This window comes from Ochotona curzoniae, unplaced genomic scaffold (genome assembly GCF_017591425.1).
Source record: "Ochotona curzoniae isolate NIBS_2020 unplaced genomic scaffold, NIBS_Ocur_1.0 contig_4501, whole genome shotgun sequence".
Taxonomy (NCBI): domain Eukaryota; kingdom Metazoa; phylum Chordata; class Mammalia; order Lagomorpha; family Ochotonidae; genus Ochotona; species Ochotona curzoniae.
Genome location: NW_024466307.1, coordinates 2299109 through 2320149, shown reverse-complemented (window position 1 = coordinate 2320149; position 21041 = coordinate 2299109). Strand labels below are relative to the sequence as shown.

The window sequence follows — 21041 nt, the reverse complement described above, 5'->3', positions numbered from 1 at the left end:
AGGGGGCCTCTCAGAGACGGCTTCTGACGTTCGGGTCAGCAACCAGGCATCAGCTGAGAACTGTTTGGGTTGAATCCATTCATGATCCGACGTGTGTAAGGCCACCAGCAACATCCAAGCACAGGTTCCTGTGCAAATACAGCTCCTCATTTTTTTAGGGTAAATGGCTAGAAGTGGGAATTCTAAACCATACGGCAAATTGGGTATTTAATAGAAACTGCCAAGTTGCTTTTCAAAGGGGCGCCATTTTGCCTCACACTAGTCATTTTTAACTGCTGCATTACTATTGCAGTGCCTAGTTTTGTTATAATAAGAAAAATGGCTATAGTTGGGGTCACAGCATCTTAGGCTGTCCGGCACAAACCGGACTCCCTTGTCAGAGTGCCAAGTCAGTTTTAGCTGCTCAGCTTCAGAGCCTGCTCCCTGCTAAGGCACCCTCTGGAAGGCAGTGGGTGATGACGGGGCTGCCTGGACCCCTGCCAACCAGGCAGGCTCCAGACCAGAATCTCTGCGCCAGGCCCCCTGCAGAAGGCCACTCAGTCGCAGCCTCCAGGCAGAGCCCACGGGCGGAGCACCTGGAGCCGGCTCAGCCCGGGTCCCTCCCTGGCCCTGTAGAAAGCACATCTGCAGCCTAGGGCAGGGGCCGGCAAAGGGGGTGCAGGCTCCACCATGTAGCTCTGCCTTTGTCAGCTGGCAAAGCCCAAAGGCTTCTCTCCCAAGCCGAGCCCAAGGCTTGGGGTCCCGCACTTGCCTGGCAGCTGGCAGAGGCTCCTCTCAGCAAGCGGTGGTGCGTCTCCGCCTGGGGCAGGCCTGGCCTCCTCTGAAATAAACGGGAAAGATGGACTTTCATCGTGTTACTGCACCGCCTCTCTCCCCCCACCAAGACCCTGGTTGCTTCTCTTGAGTGGGGAGAATGTTAAGGTGCTCAGGTGAGGGGGAGGAATTAAAATGGGAATTTCTGTGTGTTGGAACAAGGAAGCTGGCCTGGGAATCAAATCAGCACTAACAGCAAAATCTTGGCTGGGAGGATGGCGAGCTCTCCCTGGGGGGCGGCTTAGGGGACTCTCCTCTGCTCTCCCCAAAGGGAACTCTTAGGACGTTCTGGAAGAGACTCCACACCCAGAAACCCTCCAGTCAATACTCCAGCACAGGCGTGTGTGGGGAAATAAGCGCCCATACCCCACACATAAAAGCTGCAGTGCAGATGCAGACTGGTTCTCAGTTACTGGGGTGTCAGGCGCACTCTCCTCATTGGAACAGGAACCCAATGGTGACAGTGTTAGATGATGGCCACCGACCGCCCGCCTGCTGGTGGAATAATATCGGCAAGTTGTTCAGAGTTGAGATGAAATATTGGAAAATCCGCTCCTGGGCCCCCTTCGCGCAGAGGGGAAGGAAGAGGGAAGCGAAAAGGGTGTCTGAAATACGCGTGGAGGAGTTTTATACCCATCTAGACACGTGGGAAAGCAAAGGGGCTGTCTGTGCCCCAACTATGCAAGGAATGTCCATTCAGGTGTGCCATTGGTCACCTGGAATCCCGCCAGGTAGGTGACGTAGCTGGCTCCTGTGGCCCCTCCTCCTGTTACAGGCTGGAGCCTAGGAGATGTGGGGGCGGGGCAGACCAGACCCTAGTCTCCAGTGCCCTGGGCAGCCATCAGACAGTAATGATACAAATTCAAAATGTCCAGGTCGTGTGTTGGCTCAACTGGCTAATCTTCCATCTCCAAGCACTGGTATCCCAGCATCCCATATGGGTGCCAGCTGCTCCACTTCCCATCCAGGCCGAAACTCTGAGACCGTGTACCCGCGTGGGAGACACAGAAAAAGCTCCTGGCTGTGTTTTGGCTCACCTCCGGCCACAGCAGCCATTTGGGGAGTGAACCACTGGATGGAAGATCTTTCTGTCTCTCCTCTCTGTAAATTTGCCTTTCCAATAAAAAATAAATCTTTAAAAAAACTAAGATGGTCTAATATTACAGACATGGTGTGTAAACTCTTTGTATATTTAGAGTTTAGACTAAAAAATGTTATATTTATTACATTAAACTTGTGACAGGTGATAAAACAGGTAAAATGTAACATCAAACACTCAAAATGTGAAGAATGAAGCACAAATGTAGAATTTGTTATCTTATTTTTACTGTATTTATTTCTTTGGTTCTTATTATCCCCTTTCCTATCTTTACAATCAATCTTGTTATTATTTTGAGAAAGCTTGTTCTAGCCAAAAGAATGTTTTGCAAGCCTTGTGATAACCACAAAGCAGAAACCTACAATAAACTTAGCAGAAATAATCAGCAAGGAATCAAAGCATACCACCAAACAAAAATCACTTTACCACAAAAGAAGCTTGTGAGAGATGAAGAAAGGAAGAAACCACACTCAAAAACCAAGCAAGTATTAAAATGGCAGTTCTGAGACCTCACCTGCCAATAATTACTTTAAATGTCAATGGTCTGGAAAAAGAACAGGCCCCACATATGTGCTGCTGAAGGAGACTTCTGCCACATACAAGTGAAAGGATGGAAGAAGCCCTCCATGCAAAGTGGAAGCCAAAAGGCACGTCTGTCAGATAAGACAGATGTTTTTGTTTTGTATATAGATCAAACAGATTTTAAATCAAAAGCAGTGAAAGCGACTAGGGATGACCTTATATAATAAGATGCTGCATCCAGCAAGAGGAAACAACACTCATAGATACATATGCACCGAACACTGAAGCACCTAAAACATCCACGGAGGGAAGGAGACCATAACACAGTAAAAGCAGGGAACTTCAGCACCTCGCTTTCAGAAACAGAGCATGTAGACAGAAAATCAAAAAAAAACCAGCAAAATTAAGCTGTCCCCTACACATCAACTGGGCCTAACAGACATGAACAGGTTTGCCACCCGACAGCTCTAGAAACCCTCTCAACAGCACATCAATCTGTATGATGGAACATGTGGCAGGTGACAAAATAGTCTTAATAAATTAAAAGAACAGAAATAGGGCCCAGCGCAACGGCCAGTGGCTAAATCCTTGCCTTTCATGCGTCAGGCTCCCACATGGGTACTGACTTGTGTCCTGGCTGCTCCACTTCCCATCCATCTCCCTGCATGTGGCCTGGGAATGCAGTAGAGTACGGCCCAAAGCCTCGGGACCCTGTGCCCATGTGGAGACCCTTAAGCTCCGGCCATTGCGGCCACTTGGGGAGTGAACCAGTGGATGGAAGAGCTTTCTCTGTACCTTCCTCTATCCATAAATCTGCCTTTCCAATAAAAATAAATAAATAAATAAGAACAGAAATCATGTGGAGTAGCTTTTCTACTCATAATGCAGTAAGATTAGGAATCTGTAACAAGAAATGTAATTCACTGTAGAATTGGATTTTTTTTAGGAGTTTTTGAGATTTTCCCGATTCTTAATTTGCTCAGCAACTTGGGATTCGTTCTGAATGTTTCACATATTTTAGGTCTCTGGGTCGTGGTCAATGTTTATTTGGTTTTAACTGCTGACCTCCTTGCCTGGTTAGGGCGTAAGTTCTGACATCCATTCAGAAGGAGGTGGTTTTAGTGACCATTTAGTTTTTGGTTAGGTTTTTTTTAATGGTAACTTTTTTGGGTAAGTTTTTGAATCTTTTAAAGATCCATTTGTTTATCTGAATGGCAGTTACAGAAAGAGAGGACAGAGAGAAAGAAGGGGACAGAGAGAGAGATAAGAGACTGAGCCCTTCCATCTGTTAGTTTACTGCCAAAGTGGCACCATGGTCAGGCTGGGCTAGGCTGAATCCAGGAGCCAGCAGCTTCTATTGGCTCTTCCTTGTGAGTGCATGGCCCAACTCCTTGGTGCATCAGCAACGAGCAGGATCAGAAGTACCTGTACCAGTTGCAGCTAGGACATGAACCAGCATCCACATGGAGTGCTAGTATAGCAGGGGACAGCCTGAGCGGCTAGGCCACAACTCCAGTCTCTGAACCTTCAGTTGTTAGAGCCTTTGCAGAGTGAGTTACACCTTCCACTAGCATGTACCGGCTAGGCAGTCAGCTGCTGGTGGTTTGCACTATGGCTAGTTACTCAAGACTCTGGTCTGTTGTTCCAGAAGAGTTTCATGCAGGAGCAGCTTTTCCTTGAGCCGGGCACTTTCTATCCAGTTCTAGAGGACCTTTTCTCCAAACTCCCTCTTTTCTGTAAACTCTTCTCCATGTGCTCCTGCTGCCATTGGCCTCCTTTTCTGGTTGCCTGGCTAGAAAAGCAGAAATCCAAGGTCTTGCTTATGTCCCTTGCATTGTGGTGTGCTTTCTTAGTCGAATCCACCTCTGCTGCCAACTGTTAACACAACAGAGTGATAACAACAGTTACGATAACAACAAGGGGACCCCATTTCCAGTCTGTATGCTCAGAGGAAGGGAGTGTTCCATTCATGCTCAGGGTTCTGGGTGCCGGTGTTTCTGCTGTCACGGCGGCCACCACATCCTCTGCTCCTGCATGAGAGAGGACCTGGGACAGGGTGGGGAGACAGAAAACTCCTGGCCTGCAAGGAGAGTTCCTCCCTTTTTAGGTTATTTGTAAGTGACTTGATAATGATTTCTCCATCAGGGAAACTAGAAGAGTTAGGACAATCACCAAGAGGGTAGGGACACAGGAATATGCTGCTAAGGCAGGGCCATGACGTCCTCACCCTGGAGCTCCTGTTTGCAGCCACCAGACAGCTGCCTCACTGCCTACTGCATTTCTGACTCGGGAATTCGCAGCCTTCACAACAAGCACACATCAGGAGTTGGAACAAAACAAAACAGTCATTAGGACGTGGGAGAGCACGGTAATTAGTTGCGTGTCTTGCTAAACGAAACAGCTCTGCGTGTCGCTCCACCCAGCGGGGAACAGTCACAAAGAGACGTCGGAGGATGAACAAGGAACGCTGAAACAAAGGCTGCCCTCCGAACACACCTTACAGCTGCCAGGAAGCCCAGAATCGATGCCCAAAGGATCACCAGCAGGAACAATGATTAGCCTTTTAGCTTTTTGTTTTGTTTTGTTTTTAAAGGAAAGATTAGACTTTCAGGAGAACAGGGGAGGAACGTAAAATGCTACTTCTCCCTCTGAGAAACACAGGGCTACTAACACCGTCGAATGTTGAAAAGACACTGTCGATAGTGAATCAGGGTGGCCACAAATCAAATGCACAGGCGCCTGTTGCATCCACTTAATCGCTAGAACAGAATGTTACATGCACCAGTGACAGTCACAGCAAAGTTTTAAAATTATAAATGAGAGGCAAGGCAGCCAACCAACTGACCAGCCAGCTGGGACCGATACCCCTTACCCAAGAGTGGTCCTGGGCAGCACATTCACAGGGTTTTTATAGGGGCAGTCCACAATAGTAAGGTGGGCGGGAGGGGGGATGCCATACATTCCCTACCCATGTTGGCTGGACAGCCCATGCCTGGCTCTTCTCTGGTCTAGCAATTAAGGCAACCACCTACTTAATTATTTGGAGCCAGCTGTGAGATAACCAGACTTCAGCCTTGACTCATGAGAATTGGTGCCCATCAGTGCTAAAGGTTACAAAGGCTGTTTGGCCTGCAAGCTCTCACAGTTTCTTAGCAAAGCAAGAACAGAGGTTACCAAAGTATTGCAGTTAGCAATGAGCCATGCTTACTCCATTTTGTTTTCAGCTCAACACTCTGTAAAAGCAACTGTCAGATACAGCAGATGTGAGGCCGGCAGGTGAAGGAGGCTGCGGGACCCTGACAGACACCTGGTCTTAGCTGAAGCAGGACGCAGGTGGAGGGAGGAGGGGCTTGGGCGTGGGGGCCCCTCTTCCAGCGCTTGCTTGGCCCAACGGCAGCGTTGGTGAACGTCCACTTGCACAGCAGCTGATGGGTGAAGCAGCTCTGGAGGAGGAGCTCCAGCATGCTTGTTCAAGAGAATACAACTCTCTTGTTGGAGTAGGGTGTGCATGCAAGCACACCTGAAATGGGCACCTGCCATGCCTGTCACCCAGCAGGTACGGTCAGGCTGCAGGCCAGGTCAGTTACCTCCCCTCCCTCGTCTCGGCACCAGCGTGAGGGCAGGAGAGGAGCAGCAGTGGGAAGCAGCTCGTGATACAGCCAAGTGACTGAATGGAAAGCAGCCACAGTGGACCTTGTGGACAGACAGCTGATGAGCCCTGGGACCTCACTCCATCCTGCACTGAATGAAGGGGGTGCACAGGAGAGACTGGGGTTGTTCATTCCTTTCACCCCTCTGGCTGATGAAGACAAAACATGTATTGTGTGGCGATTCTGTGCTTGAAGAGAGCATACACCAACCACAGTGGCCGACCAGCTTCTCTGAATGTCACTGGGTGACACATAAGGAAAAAGGCAGGAGAATTAATATGCACCTTTACTACGCAGACCCAAGAGGGCCATGTAGAAATGACTCTGCAAGATAGGAAAAGAGCAGTAGTTTGCAAGTTGCCTATGTAAAAGCAATTTGTGTAAAAGTGGTGCATGCAGAATACACATTTAAAGAATTTCTCCTGGTGCCCACACATCCAGGAGGAAAAAAAAATGTGCCATGAGCCATCTCAGGTTCTGCAGAGAATCGGCAGGAAGAGAAAGTGACCACGACACAGCATAAGGATCTCACAGCCAAGGGGCTAGAAACAGTCGCTACTAAAATTACCATGCTGAGCCCAAGAAAGTGTCAACACATGGCGGCAGAGAATGGGGCCGGAAATTAGGCTCAAATGCAGAGATTTCTCTTCTCTATAAAAATAAAGCTGGAATAAAGACAAAAGAGACCAGGCTTCAAGAAAAATCTACAGACCAGGCTCGTTGATGAGACAAATCTTGTTTGTCTTGTTGAACTTCAAGAATAAAGTGTATGAACCCACAGGAAAACTGCCATCACAAAGGGTAAGCACCAGATGGCCAGCAGGATTCTGTCGGCAGCACAGAGGCTAGAGGGCACCGAAGCAAAGCCACTGTGCCCGAACGAAACGATAAGACCGCAGGTCCAAGCAGAAGGAAGCCAAAGTCAGCACGAGCATCAGAGCTGGTAACTAAGGGGCTGGTCAGGACAGCCACACCCTGCATCAGAGCCTCTGGGCTTCACACCTGACCCTGGCCCTGACTCCAGCTCGCTTCCTGCTAAAGCAGACTGCAAGAGGCAGTGTTAAGGACTTGGATTTGGATGACCTGGTTTGAGTCTCCTGGTTTCAGCCCTGAGTTACCAACTACTGAAGGCATTTGTGGAGTGGACCACTAGGTGAAAGCTTGTGCTCTCTCTGCATCTCACATACATAAAAACAGAACACAGAAGTAATTCAGGAAATGAAATAAACATGAGCAGTTTATCTGCTGGGGCTGGCTAATCCTCTACCTTGCAGCACAGGCATCCCATATGGGCACTGGTTCGTGTTCTGGCTGCTTCACTTCACATCCAGCTTCCTGCTAATGACCTTGCACGCCCAGGATCCCATATGGTTGCTGGTTCTAATCCTGGCAGCCCTGCTTCCCATCCAGCTCCCTGCTTGTGGTCTGGGAAAGCAGTCAAGGATGGCCCAGAGCCTTGGGACCCTGCACCCGTGTGGGAGACCTGGAAAAGCTCCTGGCTCCTGGCTCCTGGCTTCGGATTAGCTCAGCTCCAGCCATTGTGGTCGTTTGGAGAGTGAATCATTGGATGGAAGATCTTCCTCTCTGTCTCTCCTCCTCTCTGTATATCTGACTTTCCAGTAAAAATAAATAAATCCTAAAAAAAAAAAAAAACCAGGAGGAGGGAAAAACTACCTGTTGTCTTCAAGAGCTACAACTAAACCATTAGGACTCGGAAATGAAAAGTTTGGCCCTGAAAGAGCCGGCATATGGAAACCCAAGGACCGCTGAGTCCCAGTGCACTGACATGAGGCAGAGCTGAGTGCTTAGCCCTGAGAGAGCCGGCGTGTGGAAACCCAAGGACCGCTGAGTCCCATCGCACTGACACGAGGCAGAGCTGAGTGCAAGGCTCAAGCACTAAATGGAAAACTGTGGTTACTCTAGAACGAGGAAGGGCAGTGTAGATACACAGTGAAGATATACAGCCGTCATAAACCTTTATGTGACAGGTAACATGGCGTGTAAATATGCAAAGGAAAAGCCTCATAGACTTAGCATGCTTCTCAGTTCCAGACAGATTTGAGGGGAAATTATATACAATCTACAAAGTGTAATTAATATGGATGAAGTTGTACCATATGTCGGACGGGATGTGATTAACATAGGATCCAACACAAGGGCCAGCCAGGCGGTCAAAGGTTGGGCTCCGCAGACCATGTGGCCTCTGCCGTTATTCACAGGCAGTGGGCCAGGTTCGAGCCACACACCATGGTTTGCCTTCATCCCTGACTTACCAGTGTAAAACCTTAGAAAAACATGCACGTAAATCTACCGCCTGAGAACAGAAAATACACATCTCGCTAAGCAACTCATGGACCTTTTTGAAGTACTATAGAATGGCACGATTTTTAGAGTAGAAATGGAATGGCTGTTTTCCAACCACACTGAAACAAAATGCGACCACCAAATTAGGGATAATATGAAAACAGAAACAATAACAAAATCAGAAACAAAATAACTTCCGTGGCAGAAACCAGAGCCTGGCTCCTTCCTGCAGAAGAGGCTTGAAAGGCCAGGTCTGCACTCCTCCCACGCCCTGGAAGCTCCTGCTGCGTGTGGACACACCAGGCAGACCAAGAGCCAGACTCAGCCTCACGGGTGCAGACCACATGGCTCCACACGCAGCCTCCACGCTGCTGTGTGGTTTCTCTACCACCATCCTGAGGACACCACCTCTGTGAAGCACAGAGGAAAGCAAGCAGCAGTGGGCTCCCTACTGGGCACACTGCAGCAGGCAATGGGACATGTGCCCTAGGCACACTGCTTTTCATTAGAGTATCCAGGCTCTCTCTCTGAAATGCTCAAAGCTAAATACATTCCCCAGTGAATCTTCACAAGCTAGAAAGATTCTGTGATCCATAACCAAAAGCTTGGTCCACACAACCTGAAAATTTCAAAACTGTGTCCATTTTAATATCAAAGAAGAAAAAGCCTGTGTGGGGTCCGCTCACTCTGGGCAATGTGGCTTGCACTGAGCCACGCAGCTCCACTAAATGCACACATCCTCCGCCACAGCTTCATGGCTCCAGAGCAGAGGAAGCCATCTTCCAGGACGGAGTCTCAGAACAGGTGAAGGATAAAGCTCAACATCCGAATCAGCAAAGTTAGACCTTCCCACTGTCACGAGACAAAGCAGCTACTGACCAGAGGTAAAAACAACGGCTGGGTTGCTAGGGGAGGGAGGAGACTCAGTACATCCAATAGATTTTCTTTAAAGCTTTTAAAGAAATCTGGAATCGATCAAATCAGTAACGGTACCCATGAAGTAGCATCTATAGCTCAGATTAACAATATTTAGTACCCAAAACAAGGCACTTATTTGTTTATTCTTCTATTTGAAAGGTAGAGATACAGAGACAGTCAAAGAGAAGTTCTCCAAACGCCAACAGCCAGGTCTAGGCCAAGGAGAAGTCAGTAGGCAGAGTCTCAGTCCAGCGCTCCTAGGTGAGTCTGCACCTGCGGCCTCCCCAGATGCACATCAGCGGAAAGCTGGGATCAGATGTACAAGTGGCACTTGAACTCAGGCAATCCAAGAGGGGCGTGGGCACCCCAGGGACACCTTAACTGTTGTGCCAGAAGCCCACAAGCCTAATGAGGACACTTTCTGAAAATTAAAAATGTCAGAAAAACAGGTGTTGGCTAAGACTGTTCTATGCAACCAAGATAGCAGTCTCCATAACTTTGAGTAATATTTGGGGGAAGTTAGTTAACCTAACAATCATCACATAGCCTAATGAGAATGTTCCACAGAGGAACTGGCCTGAATTACAAAGCTACAGACCACAGACGGTGGTAAGACAAGTTCCTTTTTGTTGCCACCCCTAACCGTAGTGTGAAATATCAAATAGCACTTTGAGAATGACACAGCACGGCAGTCATGAATATTGATCTCGGAAGCCGGGAAAAGGTCAATGTTAATTTGTACAGCAGATTGGATTCGCCTGTTTTCCCCCTGGAATGCAACTGTGGGTGCTGTTTCACTAGCTCCATTCAGTACCACAGGCTGAAAGGCGGACACATTTCACTTCTTTAAGATACACAGACTTCTGGATGTGGTGTGGGCTCCTACCCAGACAAAGCCTTGATTAGCAAAAGAGGCATCTTTTCACAGGGTGTCTGACCTAGGAGGATATTTTTTCCCTTTGCTATTTTAACAAGTATTTTATTACGGCCAAGAGCATAGCATGCTCTAAGTGACAGACGAAGTAGAGACAAGATGGGTCACGTGACTGTCAACTCAATTAGGAACATGGCTTAGTCTTTTGTAATCCTTGAGACAAGAGGCTCACAAACCTGACTGCGCATCCCCGTCAAAGGAAGAGCTGAAAAGAAAATCCTGCGTGTCGCCACCTCAAAACCTGCATGGTCCATGAATGTTCACAGCAGCTATTCCCAACAGCCAAAAATGGAAGCAGTTGGAATACACGCCAGCTGCTGAGTGGAGTGGGTAAAGCGTGCTCTGTCCACCGAGATAAGGTTCAGAGACGCAGGGGCATACACTGCTGACACACTCCACCATGGGTGGACCCTGGAGGATGCTGGGCTCAATCCAAGGAGTGGCCCAGAGTACAGGATCTAGCTGATGGGTGGCTTCACTTTCTGGGATTTTAGTTACCCATATCTTAATATGGTCTTGCCAATATAAAATGACAAGCCAGTCATTTTATGACAAGTCAGACATAACTGACGCCACTCTCACCTACTCCATGTTCCACGGGAATCCTCCACATCCAGGCGTCCCTGCCTGCTAATGACTAAACTTAGGAGTTGCCTTGGCCACCAGGACAAATACTGTGGGATCAAAGGGCCCTTGTTTAAGGTCCCAAAGCACAGGAGTGATGCTGGCAAATTGAATACATGCCAAAGAGAAGCTTTGGCAAGGGCTTCCTTTAATTGAAAAGGAAAAAAAAAAATGTATGCCAAGGCAGTGAAGATATGTGAAGTCCTTATTAACCTCCTACTGTGCCTTACTCGCCCAGGTATGTATGTACAGGAAAAAACACAATGCACGCTGGGTTGCTATTACATGTGGTCTTGGGCATCTATGGGGAGCATCTGGCAATGCACCCCGCACAGGCTGAGTGGGACCACTGAGCCACATACTGTGTCACCCCACTCCCAGGAAAAGTCCACCACAGGCAAGCCCACAGAGACAGAGAGCAGACTGGTGGTTATATACAACAGCAGATTGTGGAGAAGAATGTTCATGGGTAAAGGAGTCGCTACTTTCAAAACTACTTCATTTATCTGAAAGACAGAGATCTTCAACCTGTTGGTTCACTGCACAGATGTCCGTTGGAGCTGGCACTTAGCCAGGCGCAAGCCAAGAGCCCGCACACCATCTGGGTCTCAGCACTTGAGTCACATCACCTGCTCCCCCACCCCAGTCTGCCACTAGCAGGAAGCAGGGACAGGCAGTAGAGTTGGAGCTCAAACCCGAGGCCTTTGGTATGGGACACAGGAATGTCAGCTGCACCGTAACTGCTACACCACACATCTGCCCACAGTTTGTTTTAGGGGGATGAGAAGGTTTCGCAATTGACCATGGTAACAGTTGGGCAATATTCTGAATGGGCACACTGCATAGTGTATAAATTGTGTCAATAAAGCTGTTAAGGAACTGCTTAACCCAAAGACTATGATTCAGTGGGATGAGGCTACTGGGATAGGCTGAGCTACTCAAATGCTTCTGCTTTTTATATTTGAAATATATATATATATTTCAAATATAAAAATATATATATAATATAAATATATATATATATTTAATCGGAGAATATATATAAAAATATATAAAAATATATATTTCAAATATAAAAATATATATATAATATAAATATATATAAAAAATATATATATTTAATCGGAGAATCAGATATACAGAAAGGAAGAGAAACAAAGAGGAAGATCTCCTGTCCACTGATTCACTCCTCAAGTGGCCACAACAGCCAGAGCTGAGCTGATGTGAAGCCAGGAGCCAGAAGCTTCTTCCAGGTCTTCAATGCAGGCACAGGGTCCCAAGCTTTGGGCTGTCCTTGACTACCCTCCCAGGCCACAAGCAGGGAGCTGGAATGAAAGTTGAGCAGCCAGGACACAAACTGGTGCCCATATGGGATTCCAGCCTGTGCAATATGAGGACTTCAGCCACTAAGCCACTGTGCCAGGCCCACATTTTTCTTTTAAATCATAAAATTTAAGGTCATTTTCCCTCTTTTAAGAATTTTATAGTCCTGTAGATTTAAAAATATTCTATCACAATAGCTATACTATCACAGAACATTTCAAAACCAGTACAGGAGTGGGTAATGAGTCTAACAGCTAACAAATGGCATCTCTCATTGCAGTACCCGAGTTCCTTGCCAGCTCTGATTTTAATTCCTACTTCCTGCAAGTGCCGATCCTGGTGACAGCTGAAGGAACTGCAGACCATGGGGGAGGCCTGTAGTGTGTCCCTGGCTCCTGGTTTCAGCCTCAGCCACTCTGGCTGTTCTGGGCATTCGGGAGTGAACCACTAGATGAGAGCTGTTTCTGTGTCTTTTTTTTTTTTTTAATTTATTTATACTTAGTGCAAAGGCAGATAAGAGGGAAAGATCTTCCATCTTCTGGTTCACTCTCCAAGTGGCTGCAATAGCCAGGAGCTAAGAGTTTCTTCCGGGTCTCTCATGCAGTTGCAGGGTCCCAAGGCTTTGGGCTGCCCTCTATGGCTTTCCCAGGCCACAAACAGGGAGCTGGAGGGGAAGTGGAGCCTTGGTGCCCATGTAGGATCCCGGTGTGTGCAAGCTGAGGAGTTAGCCACTGCAGCATCATGCCAGGCCCTGTGTCTGTGCTTTTCAAACAGCAACAAAACCACCCAAACCACACTCCAGTGAGAAAGAGCACCGGCAAGGCAAAGCAGCAGAAAGGAAGGATCAAAGCTGAAACCGGTCCCAATGCATGGAGCAGTTTTTTGGGTAGTTGGTGTTGTCAATGTAGAATCGCCAATTCTAAATTTGTACCTCTATGGCTAAAAATGGACAAGTACTAAAAGGAGCGGATCAACACCACTTCCTTTGCTTCCTGCCACCAACCCTGCCTCCCCTTTGGAAGGGTGAAGGGCTAAGAGAACAGGGAGAGCCCTGGGTCCACTAGCAGTCCCACTCGAACCACTGAGTCACCCCTAACAGTAGAACTGTGGCTTTCAGTTGGGAGCGCAGATCCGCCTGAGGCAAACTTTCTGACAATCCCCAAGGCGTCTGTGCAGCATTTACAGCTGGGATGCAACCCTGCAGTGTCCATCTGGTCCCCTGCTCAGGGTGGGCCTCCTCCTGCAGGCTGCTGACCCATGCCCACCTCACGCTGGAGAGCCTAGCCTGGAAGGTTCCACGCTCGGTGCCAGACACTGTGTCTGGCACAACCACTTCTGGATGCCTACCTGCCTACACGGTGACACTGGTCTCAGCCAAGGCAGAGACACAGGCAGTCCAGAATACACACCTGCGACATCTCCTGTGACAGCTGGACCCGCAGCTCCCTCGAGCATGCCTCGATTCATCTCCTTTTCTCCCTGCCTGCCAGCGTGGTCACAAGACCATCTCTGAAATCTGGCTAGAAAGAATATGAAACATGTAGAGGCACGTTGAGTGTTGAAATACAATATCATTCTTTTGAAGAGTACATTCTATCTCACTCTATTTTGAGACAGTTTTGATACTTTCACTGCACAGTGTTTCTAGAGGGGAGATGAAATCCATCTAACTATGTCCACCCTCAACCTAAAAAAAGACTGCCGAAGTATGGGTGACCCAACAGGGAGGCAGCAAACCACTGAGGTGCTGTGGGGACCACTGAGGATAACAGCCTCCAGAAGTGGACCCAGGGTGTTCACTGGATGTCGGGGAGCTATTGAGCTGAGCAAGGATAACGAACGGCTGGGAAACAAGGCAGAGCCCTTGCGCAAGAACCTATGTTTAGAAACAGAACACATGGGCCTGCACAGCCAGACTGTAATGCTGTCAGAGTCCAGGGACGCAGTGGAGCACGTGTCACCCTGAACCCGCAGAGAGGGAGTGCTGTCACAAATCAACAGAGTGATGGTCTCGGAAAGTTCCAGAGGAGCCGAGGAGTCCGCTCAGCTCTGCATGCTGCTGCGGTATGAGTGGCCAACTGGCTCCAGGATTAGAACCAAAGGGTGACAGGCTATCTGAAAAAATGAAAATTCAGGACACACCACCGTATATAGCAAATGCTCATTATATTATACTTTATTATTAGAACAAATGAGTTGATCCAACACTCTTGAAGTGACTTAAAACCATGACGATGTTTCCTCTTCAGACAGCCCCGTTCCTGCTGTGCTTTCACTGCTAAAAACCTGGCAATGGTTTCTGTTTAAAAAAAAAAAATCCTGCGTTCACGGTAAACTGATGGCATTATAAAAATTATTTTACTTCAAGTGGAAAGGTTGATTCCTGCCAGTTACCCAGTTGCCAATTATTTGAACTGGAACAAAAAACATGTCAATTAAATGTTTAGATTACACTCCCAAAGCGCATGAATTGCTTTCTGCCTAGACTTGTGGTTTTATGCAAGAGGTTCTGATTTTTGTGTGAAACTTCCTGTCTGTGAAACTTAGGGTTGAATAAGCGAAGTCTTACTATTCAAAAGGCACTGGGCTCTGAAACCCCGAGAGAGCAGGAACTTGAAAGCTGTCTTCGCACGAGGCAGAGCCCACAGGTGCACGCTGCGCCCACACCTCGCCCAGGCGGGCGTCACTGCAGGCTCCTGCACACCTGGACGCACCAGTCCCCGAATTCGGTGCATTGCAGTCGGGGAAGTCTACAGCCCGTCTTGAAGCTCCTCTGTCCACTCCCGCAGATCTTGTGCGCTGTGCGCTGCCCATAACTGTGTAAAGTACTTCAACCTTTTCCTGGAGGGGAAAAAAAAAAAACCAAAAAATTAGGTTAGAAATAAAACAGCAGAGGCAAATCCAGCGCATGGCCAGTTATGCAGAGCCTGTGGCCTGGGGATGGCAGGCCATGACACAGGTTAGAAAGCAGTGGCCACGGCAGCCTTCTGGGGGACCAAGGTTACTGGGACCACTGTTGCCTCTGCTCCTACTAAGATCCCTTGTGACAGGCAGGACAGAGGGTGACCTGCCCCTTCCTACTCTGGGTGTGTGTGTGTGTCTGCATGTACCCATGCCCCCCACACCCATCCAACTTGGGAAGAGAAAAGGGTAAGTGGCCAGTGCTAACAAGGCCTACTTTTTTTCTTTTTCCTGGAGAGTAGTGGGTTTCTGGGCTCTGGAGCTGGAATATTTGAGTTCTAATGACTGCTGCACCAGCCAGCTGTGTGACCCTGGATCTTCTTTCCCTTGTTGGGGCTTGTTTCCCTGGTCAGCATGTGAGGGTGCCAGCAGCATCTAAGTCACAGGGCTGGCCCTGGAGTGAAGTGAGTTAATGCACGTGAGAACAGCTGCTGGCACTGTGTCTGGACTTCTGCAAATGACCAGGCAAATTCCTTTCTGCACACAGCAAGTATGCAATGCACATGGGCAGCTACAATGAATCCACAGCCAGGCCCACACTTGGGCTGGCTGCTTTAATCCGGCCAACAGAACAGATGTTATACACTGATTTTAGTAAAAAGGTAATACAGCAAGTAGTGTCCGGATAAACGATCAGCTTCCATTCTGATGGGACCATCTCCTTGTTACGCGACATGTCAGTTGCAAGAGTTAAGATACGAATCACCTGTACTTTCCTGCCCTCGCTTTACAGGCCGGCCAGCAGCTTTAAGTGTAAGTCCTCCTCTTCTGCCACCATCTTCCACATGTATTTCATACAGTTAAGTTCTATTCTATTCCCATCCAGGAAAGCAACGAGAATTAAACAGAAGAGCTGAATTCATCTTTGGACTTTGCAGGGAAATCTGGGCTAGGTTTTTGATTTCATTTTGATTTTCAGAGATCACTTTCTAGAAACATTTCCTACTGCACTGTCCGTAGCAGCAACAGACAAAGTGATCGCATTCCTCCATCTCTGCTCTGACCTGAGGAGCGGCCATGGCACCTGCACCCCGTGCTCCTGTGTCTGCTCTGACCCGGGGAGCGGCCATGGCACCTGCACCCTGTGCTCCTGTCTCTGCTCTGACCCGGAGCGGCCATGGCACCTGCACCCTGTGCTCCTGTCTCTGCTCTGACCCGGGGAGCGGCCATGGCACCTGCACCCCGTGCTCCTGTGTCTGCTCTGACCCGGAGCGGCCATGGCACCTGCACCCTGTGCTCCTGTGTCTGCTCTGACCCGGAGCGGCCATGGCACCTGCACCCCGTGCTCCTGTGTCTGCTCTGACCCGGAGCGGCCATGGCACCTGCACTGGCCTGGCTGCTGGAAGGATGCTGGAGTGCAGGAGAGGAGGAAGGAAGTGGAGGAAAGGAAGATGAGGGCACAGAGCATCCGAGTCAGCAGCTGCTTCCTGAACTAGAATCACAGGTGCCAACCTGACAGCATCGCACGCTGGTCATGCCTCCCAGAACCAGATCATGTTTTCAGAGGAGCAGCCATGGACTCTTGGCAGGCTAGATCTTCTGGCGGAGGGCATCTGTTCATTCAGGGCCACAGCTGGTGACCAGCTGCAACTCCCCACCCAGCACACCAGGCTTCCTGGCAAGGGCAGGGTGATCTATGTGGCCTGGCATTTTCCTGGGAGGCTTCTGCCCAGATCCACTCCTGCCATTAAGGCTGTGTGCGGGATGCATTCACGCAGTACTCTGGGTACCAGGGAGAAGGGCAGGACAACGAAGCAGTCACGAACCATCCCTGAAGTGACTTGGGGAGAGGCTGAACACAGCGTGGTGCATTGCCCACAGACTGACCTTTTCGTGGTCACCAATCCTTCCAGCTCCTGTGACTTGCAGGCAGCTTTCTGCAGAACTTCCCCAGGGACATCTGCCAGCTTAGCCACATTCAGGCCATAGCTCCTGGCAGCAACTCCTCGGGTGATTTGATAAAGAAATGTGACGAAACCAGGGGCTGGCTCCTCTTCACCTAGGAGACAAGGTGGTGTGGGGGGGTAGGGAGAAAAAAGGGCATTTTGCTTACTTCGCATCCTGAGTGGCTGGGGGCTGGGCTTCCTGAATGGGTGGGCATTGCTGTGTGCCACCCAGGGCCCACAGGGGACTACAAGGATGAGTCCAGCCATAGGGAGCCAGGAGCTGCAGTGGGCCTCAGCGCAGGCCAGCAGCTTCCCCTGAGCAGTGTTGCGGCTGAGGTGACTACAGGACCACAGCAGCTGGGGGTCCTTGCAGGGCTGCTGTGGCCTGTAGCTACCACCTGGCCCTGCCTTGGGTGTCCCCAGCACACACCTCCCCAGTGCCAATGTCAGACTCTGGTCCCTGACTGCCACACGTGTTCAGACACATGAACCTTCAACTTTGAAAGAACCAGGATAAAAAGACATGCAAGAAATGCCGGGACGAGGCTGCAAGGTGTCGTTGGTCATCAATCAAAAGCATCACATGCAGCTTTTCCTGTGAATCCAGCATGACTGTGCCATGCGGTAAAAATGGCCGAGATACCTCGTGCTTGCAACCACTTTGGCAGCTAAGGACAGACCCCGTAAGCTTATCAGGAGCATTTTCTCATGTGTTAATAAATATGTATGCTTTCCTTCTCTTATTAGGAAACACTGAAAAAGTTGAAAGCCTAAATACAACAGGGAGCAGCATAATGGAATTCTCCTTAGCCTCCTCTCAGAGCTTTCTAAGGGCTGGGTGCTGGAAGTGGGAGGAGGAATTACAGACTCAGACCTCAACGACAAAGCACTAAGAATACCTCCTGCCTCCAAAGAAAGCTCAGGGAACACAAAGCGCAGGTGAGCAAGTGGGCGGGGAGAGGGCAGGGAAGAGCATGCAGGGAGAAGCTGGTCCTGCGAAGCCTGGATGCTCACACAAGACAGAGGCAACCCTTCCTCCTGGTCTGTCCCTTCACCTGGGTTCAGCTTAACCGGGAACACCTCCAGTGGCCATGGCTGACGGAACTTCCTAGCCCCACTGCTGGTCCTTACCAGTCAGACTCATCTGTCAGTCTATCCCTCTGCCTAGGGCCTACTTGTTAGGGCTGGACAATAGTCTGGATACCTTCAAAGGGGCCATGTATGGAGGGCCTGGCCCCCAAAGTCTTACACCAATGGGTTGTATTTATTTATTTATTTGAAGATTCACTTTTTATCTGAAAGACAAGGAGACAAACAGAAAGATCCTGGTCCCATGAGTTCACTCCCCAAGTGGCCAAGGACAGGCAGGCTCTGCTGCTTTCCCAAGTACATCAGCAGGGAGTTGGATCAGAAGTGGAACAGCCAGGGCTCGAACCAGGACTCAAATGGGATGCTAGGGTTGCAGACAGCAGTTTAACAGACTGCACCATAGCACCAGCCCCGATATGGAAGGGCTGAGGCCCTGAGGCTGCCTCCGGAAGGCTGTTCCTAAGAGGGCTGGTTAGACAGCTGCTTGGCCCAGCTGCTCCTTCTGCTTCCTGGCTTGCTGGGTGATCCTCCTACTACCTGGATGCTCACCTACCCCTCTCATTAGATGCCACATCAATGGGGCCACCTCAACTGACACTACAGGCTTTCAACACCATGAACAAAATAAACTCTTTCCTCTGTGTGTGTGTGTGTGTGTGTGTGTGTGTGTGCTACCAAATGCTTACTTTTAAGATTCTGTTTTCCATGAATTTTGTGAAATACTCTTCTGTACAGAGACAGCTGTAACGGTGCTTATTATATATAGTTGTAAAACAACACGAAATTACACAACATGTGACACCGCCCAGCACACCCCAGGAACACGTCTCAGTGCAATCAGAGGTGAGGTCCTCACCATAAACTGGCTCCCTTTCTGGTACAAACTGGGGTAAGGTGGGGACAGCAGTCATGCTGCCCCCTCCTCAGGGGGCTGCCCAGACCATCCCCCTTGAGGTGAGGCAAGTAGGTGTGCACAGTGCAGACACACAGAGGCGGAGGAAGCTGCGAGAGAGACAAGGAATAACAAACCTCACTTCTGCACGACCTGACACAGTCTTGGTGAGGACGCATCCACTTATAAGCTATTACCCTGTGTTAAGGGGAGATCATTGAGAAGTTGACCTGGCATTGCTTAGAGGAAGTAAGGGTAACAACTGGTATTTCTGCTCACTACAGGGAAAGTAAGCCTAACTCACTCCACGGCTCCACTTCTCCTGGCAGCCACCACAGCTTTAGTGTCCTTCAAAGGTCTGTTGGGACTGTAGGTCTGGTCCCCAGGCAGCAGATCTCGTGGAAGTGGGGCCTGGTGTGGGTGTGCCTGTGGATGGCTTCTTGGCAGTTCTTCCCTGGGGACTGTAAAGAAAGTGTAAACTTGGCCCCACCCACTCACTGTCTGTCTTAGTTGCAGACCTCACTGCCTGGATGGAGCATGCCTTTAGAAGATGCAGACTGGGGGTATATCCTGCCACAGGGCCTGGGCTGTGACCCTTGGACTTGGAATCCCTAAAACAGCTAAATAAGCAACAATCTCTACAACACAGGGTCAACTGAACACCATGGCAATGATTATCAAGATAGACACTGATCAAATAACTCTTGAAGTCATTTTTGGGGTGGATTCATAACAATTTAGGTGTGGGTTAAAAGTAGAATGACTTGTCCAAGTCTTTTACAGACATGAAATGTGTTTCCTGACTGCTGGCCCATTATTTTAAACAGACCAGCAGAAGACACTCCGGATGCAAAGCAGGCTGGAGGCCACCCAAAAGGCCTCTGATGCAGAGCAGGCTGGAGGCCACCCAAAAGGCCTCTGGGCATCTCACTGGTGACCCACGTGATAGCCGCTGATCTACCAGAGCTACAACACCAGAAACCAGGGAGCGAAAGAGCAGGGCTGCAAAAGTCTGAGTAGACATGATTTTCAATCTAGAATTCTAGTCCTGCATGAACCATAAAGGGCCTTTCCATTCATCAAAGTCTCCTTTAGATGATGCTAGCAGCTGTTTATCTGACATCTAAGAAACTCCTGGCATTATAAGGAATTAAACCTCAACCACTGACCTCAGGAATGGAATTCTAAGGCACAACTTGAAAAGTAGATCTGATTGACCCGAAGTCATCCGTATCTCCTTTCCTTCTAAGGACTGATTTAAGAACAAGCATGTGACTCGTTCTGAAAATCAGATGTGACAATCCCACGACACTAAAAGGCATCTGAGAAAAAGCTCCCTTGAGAGAAGCGGGCCTTCCCTCTCCTCGGGACATAACCGATGTGCCAATGGTGCCTGGCAGCTGTAGTTGTGATGCCACCAGCCTGGCCTACAGCTGGCCCAGCAGGGAGATCACACACAGGAAGAGCTGAGCCCACCCTAGCGAGGTGACAGGAATGTTAAGGCTCCTCGTGCAAGTCAGGGTCTGAATCTCTTACTTTCAATAAAATGCACAAGAGGACAGGTTAGAGACTTGCCAGGGTACTTGGCCAGCAACTGGTGGCAGCACACATACAAGCAGCTGCGGGGAGCAGGGGTAAGGGGCTCTGGGCAGCACCAAGCCTCCCTGGGGAGCAGTGGGCAGCAACAACTCCAGGTAACAGGCCGCAAGGGGGTCTGGGCAGCAGTGGGGATAAGTTGGAAACAGTATATTCAATCACATGGAGACATAGTGAGAGCAGCAGGGGGACAGGGAGACTCAGCGCAGCCTCAAAAATACCAACATGGGCAAAACCACAAGTCACGCTCATCTTCCCGAAAGTACCATGTGCAAAGTGCTCGTCTCCATACTTGGCTCACCAACAAGACTCACGCCACAATCATGCAAGCAACGACTGAATGAAACTGAACAAAATGTGGAGCGACATGCTGGCAGGACAGAGGGAGGGAGGGCCTGAGACTCCTGACGGACACCACGACAAGCCCAGA

The 21041-nt window shown here is 49.3% G+C and overlaps 1 protein-coding gene across 1 annotated transcript in view; it reads right to left on the bottom strand.

Moving 5' to 3' along the window:
• Positions 1 to 14336: 14336 nt before the first annotated feature.
• The window catches only part of MSH3 (mutS homolog 3), a 91793-nt gene continuing 85088 nt past the window's right edge, over positions 14337 to 21041 (bottom strand). Inside the window, exons 24-25 of the mRNA XM_040985861.1 lie at positions 16976 to 17147; positions 14337 to 15028 (exon numbers count right to left, since the gene is read on the bottom strand). Coding sequence (XP_040841795.1) covers positions 14938 to 15028; positions 16976 to 17147 — 263 coding nt within the window. The 3' untranslated portion in view covers positions 14337 to 14937. The remainder of the gene's footprint in view (positions 15029 to 16975; positions 17148 to 21041) is intronic.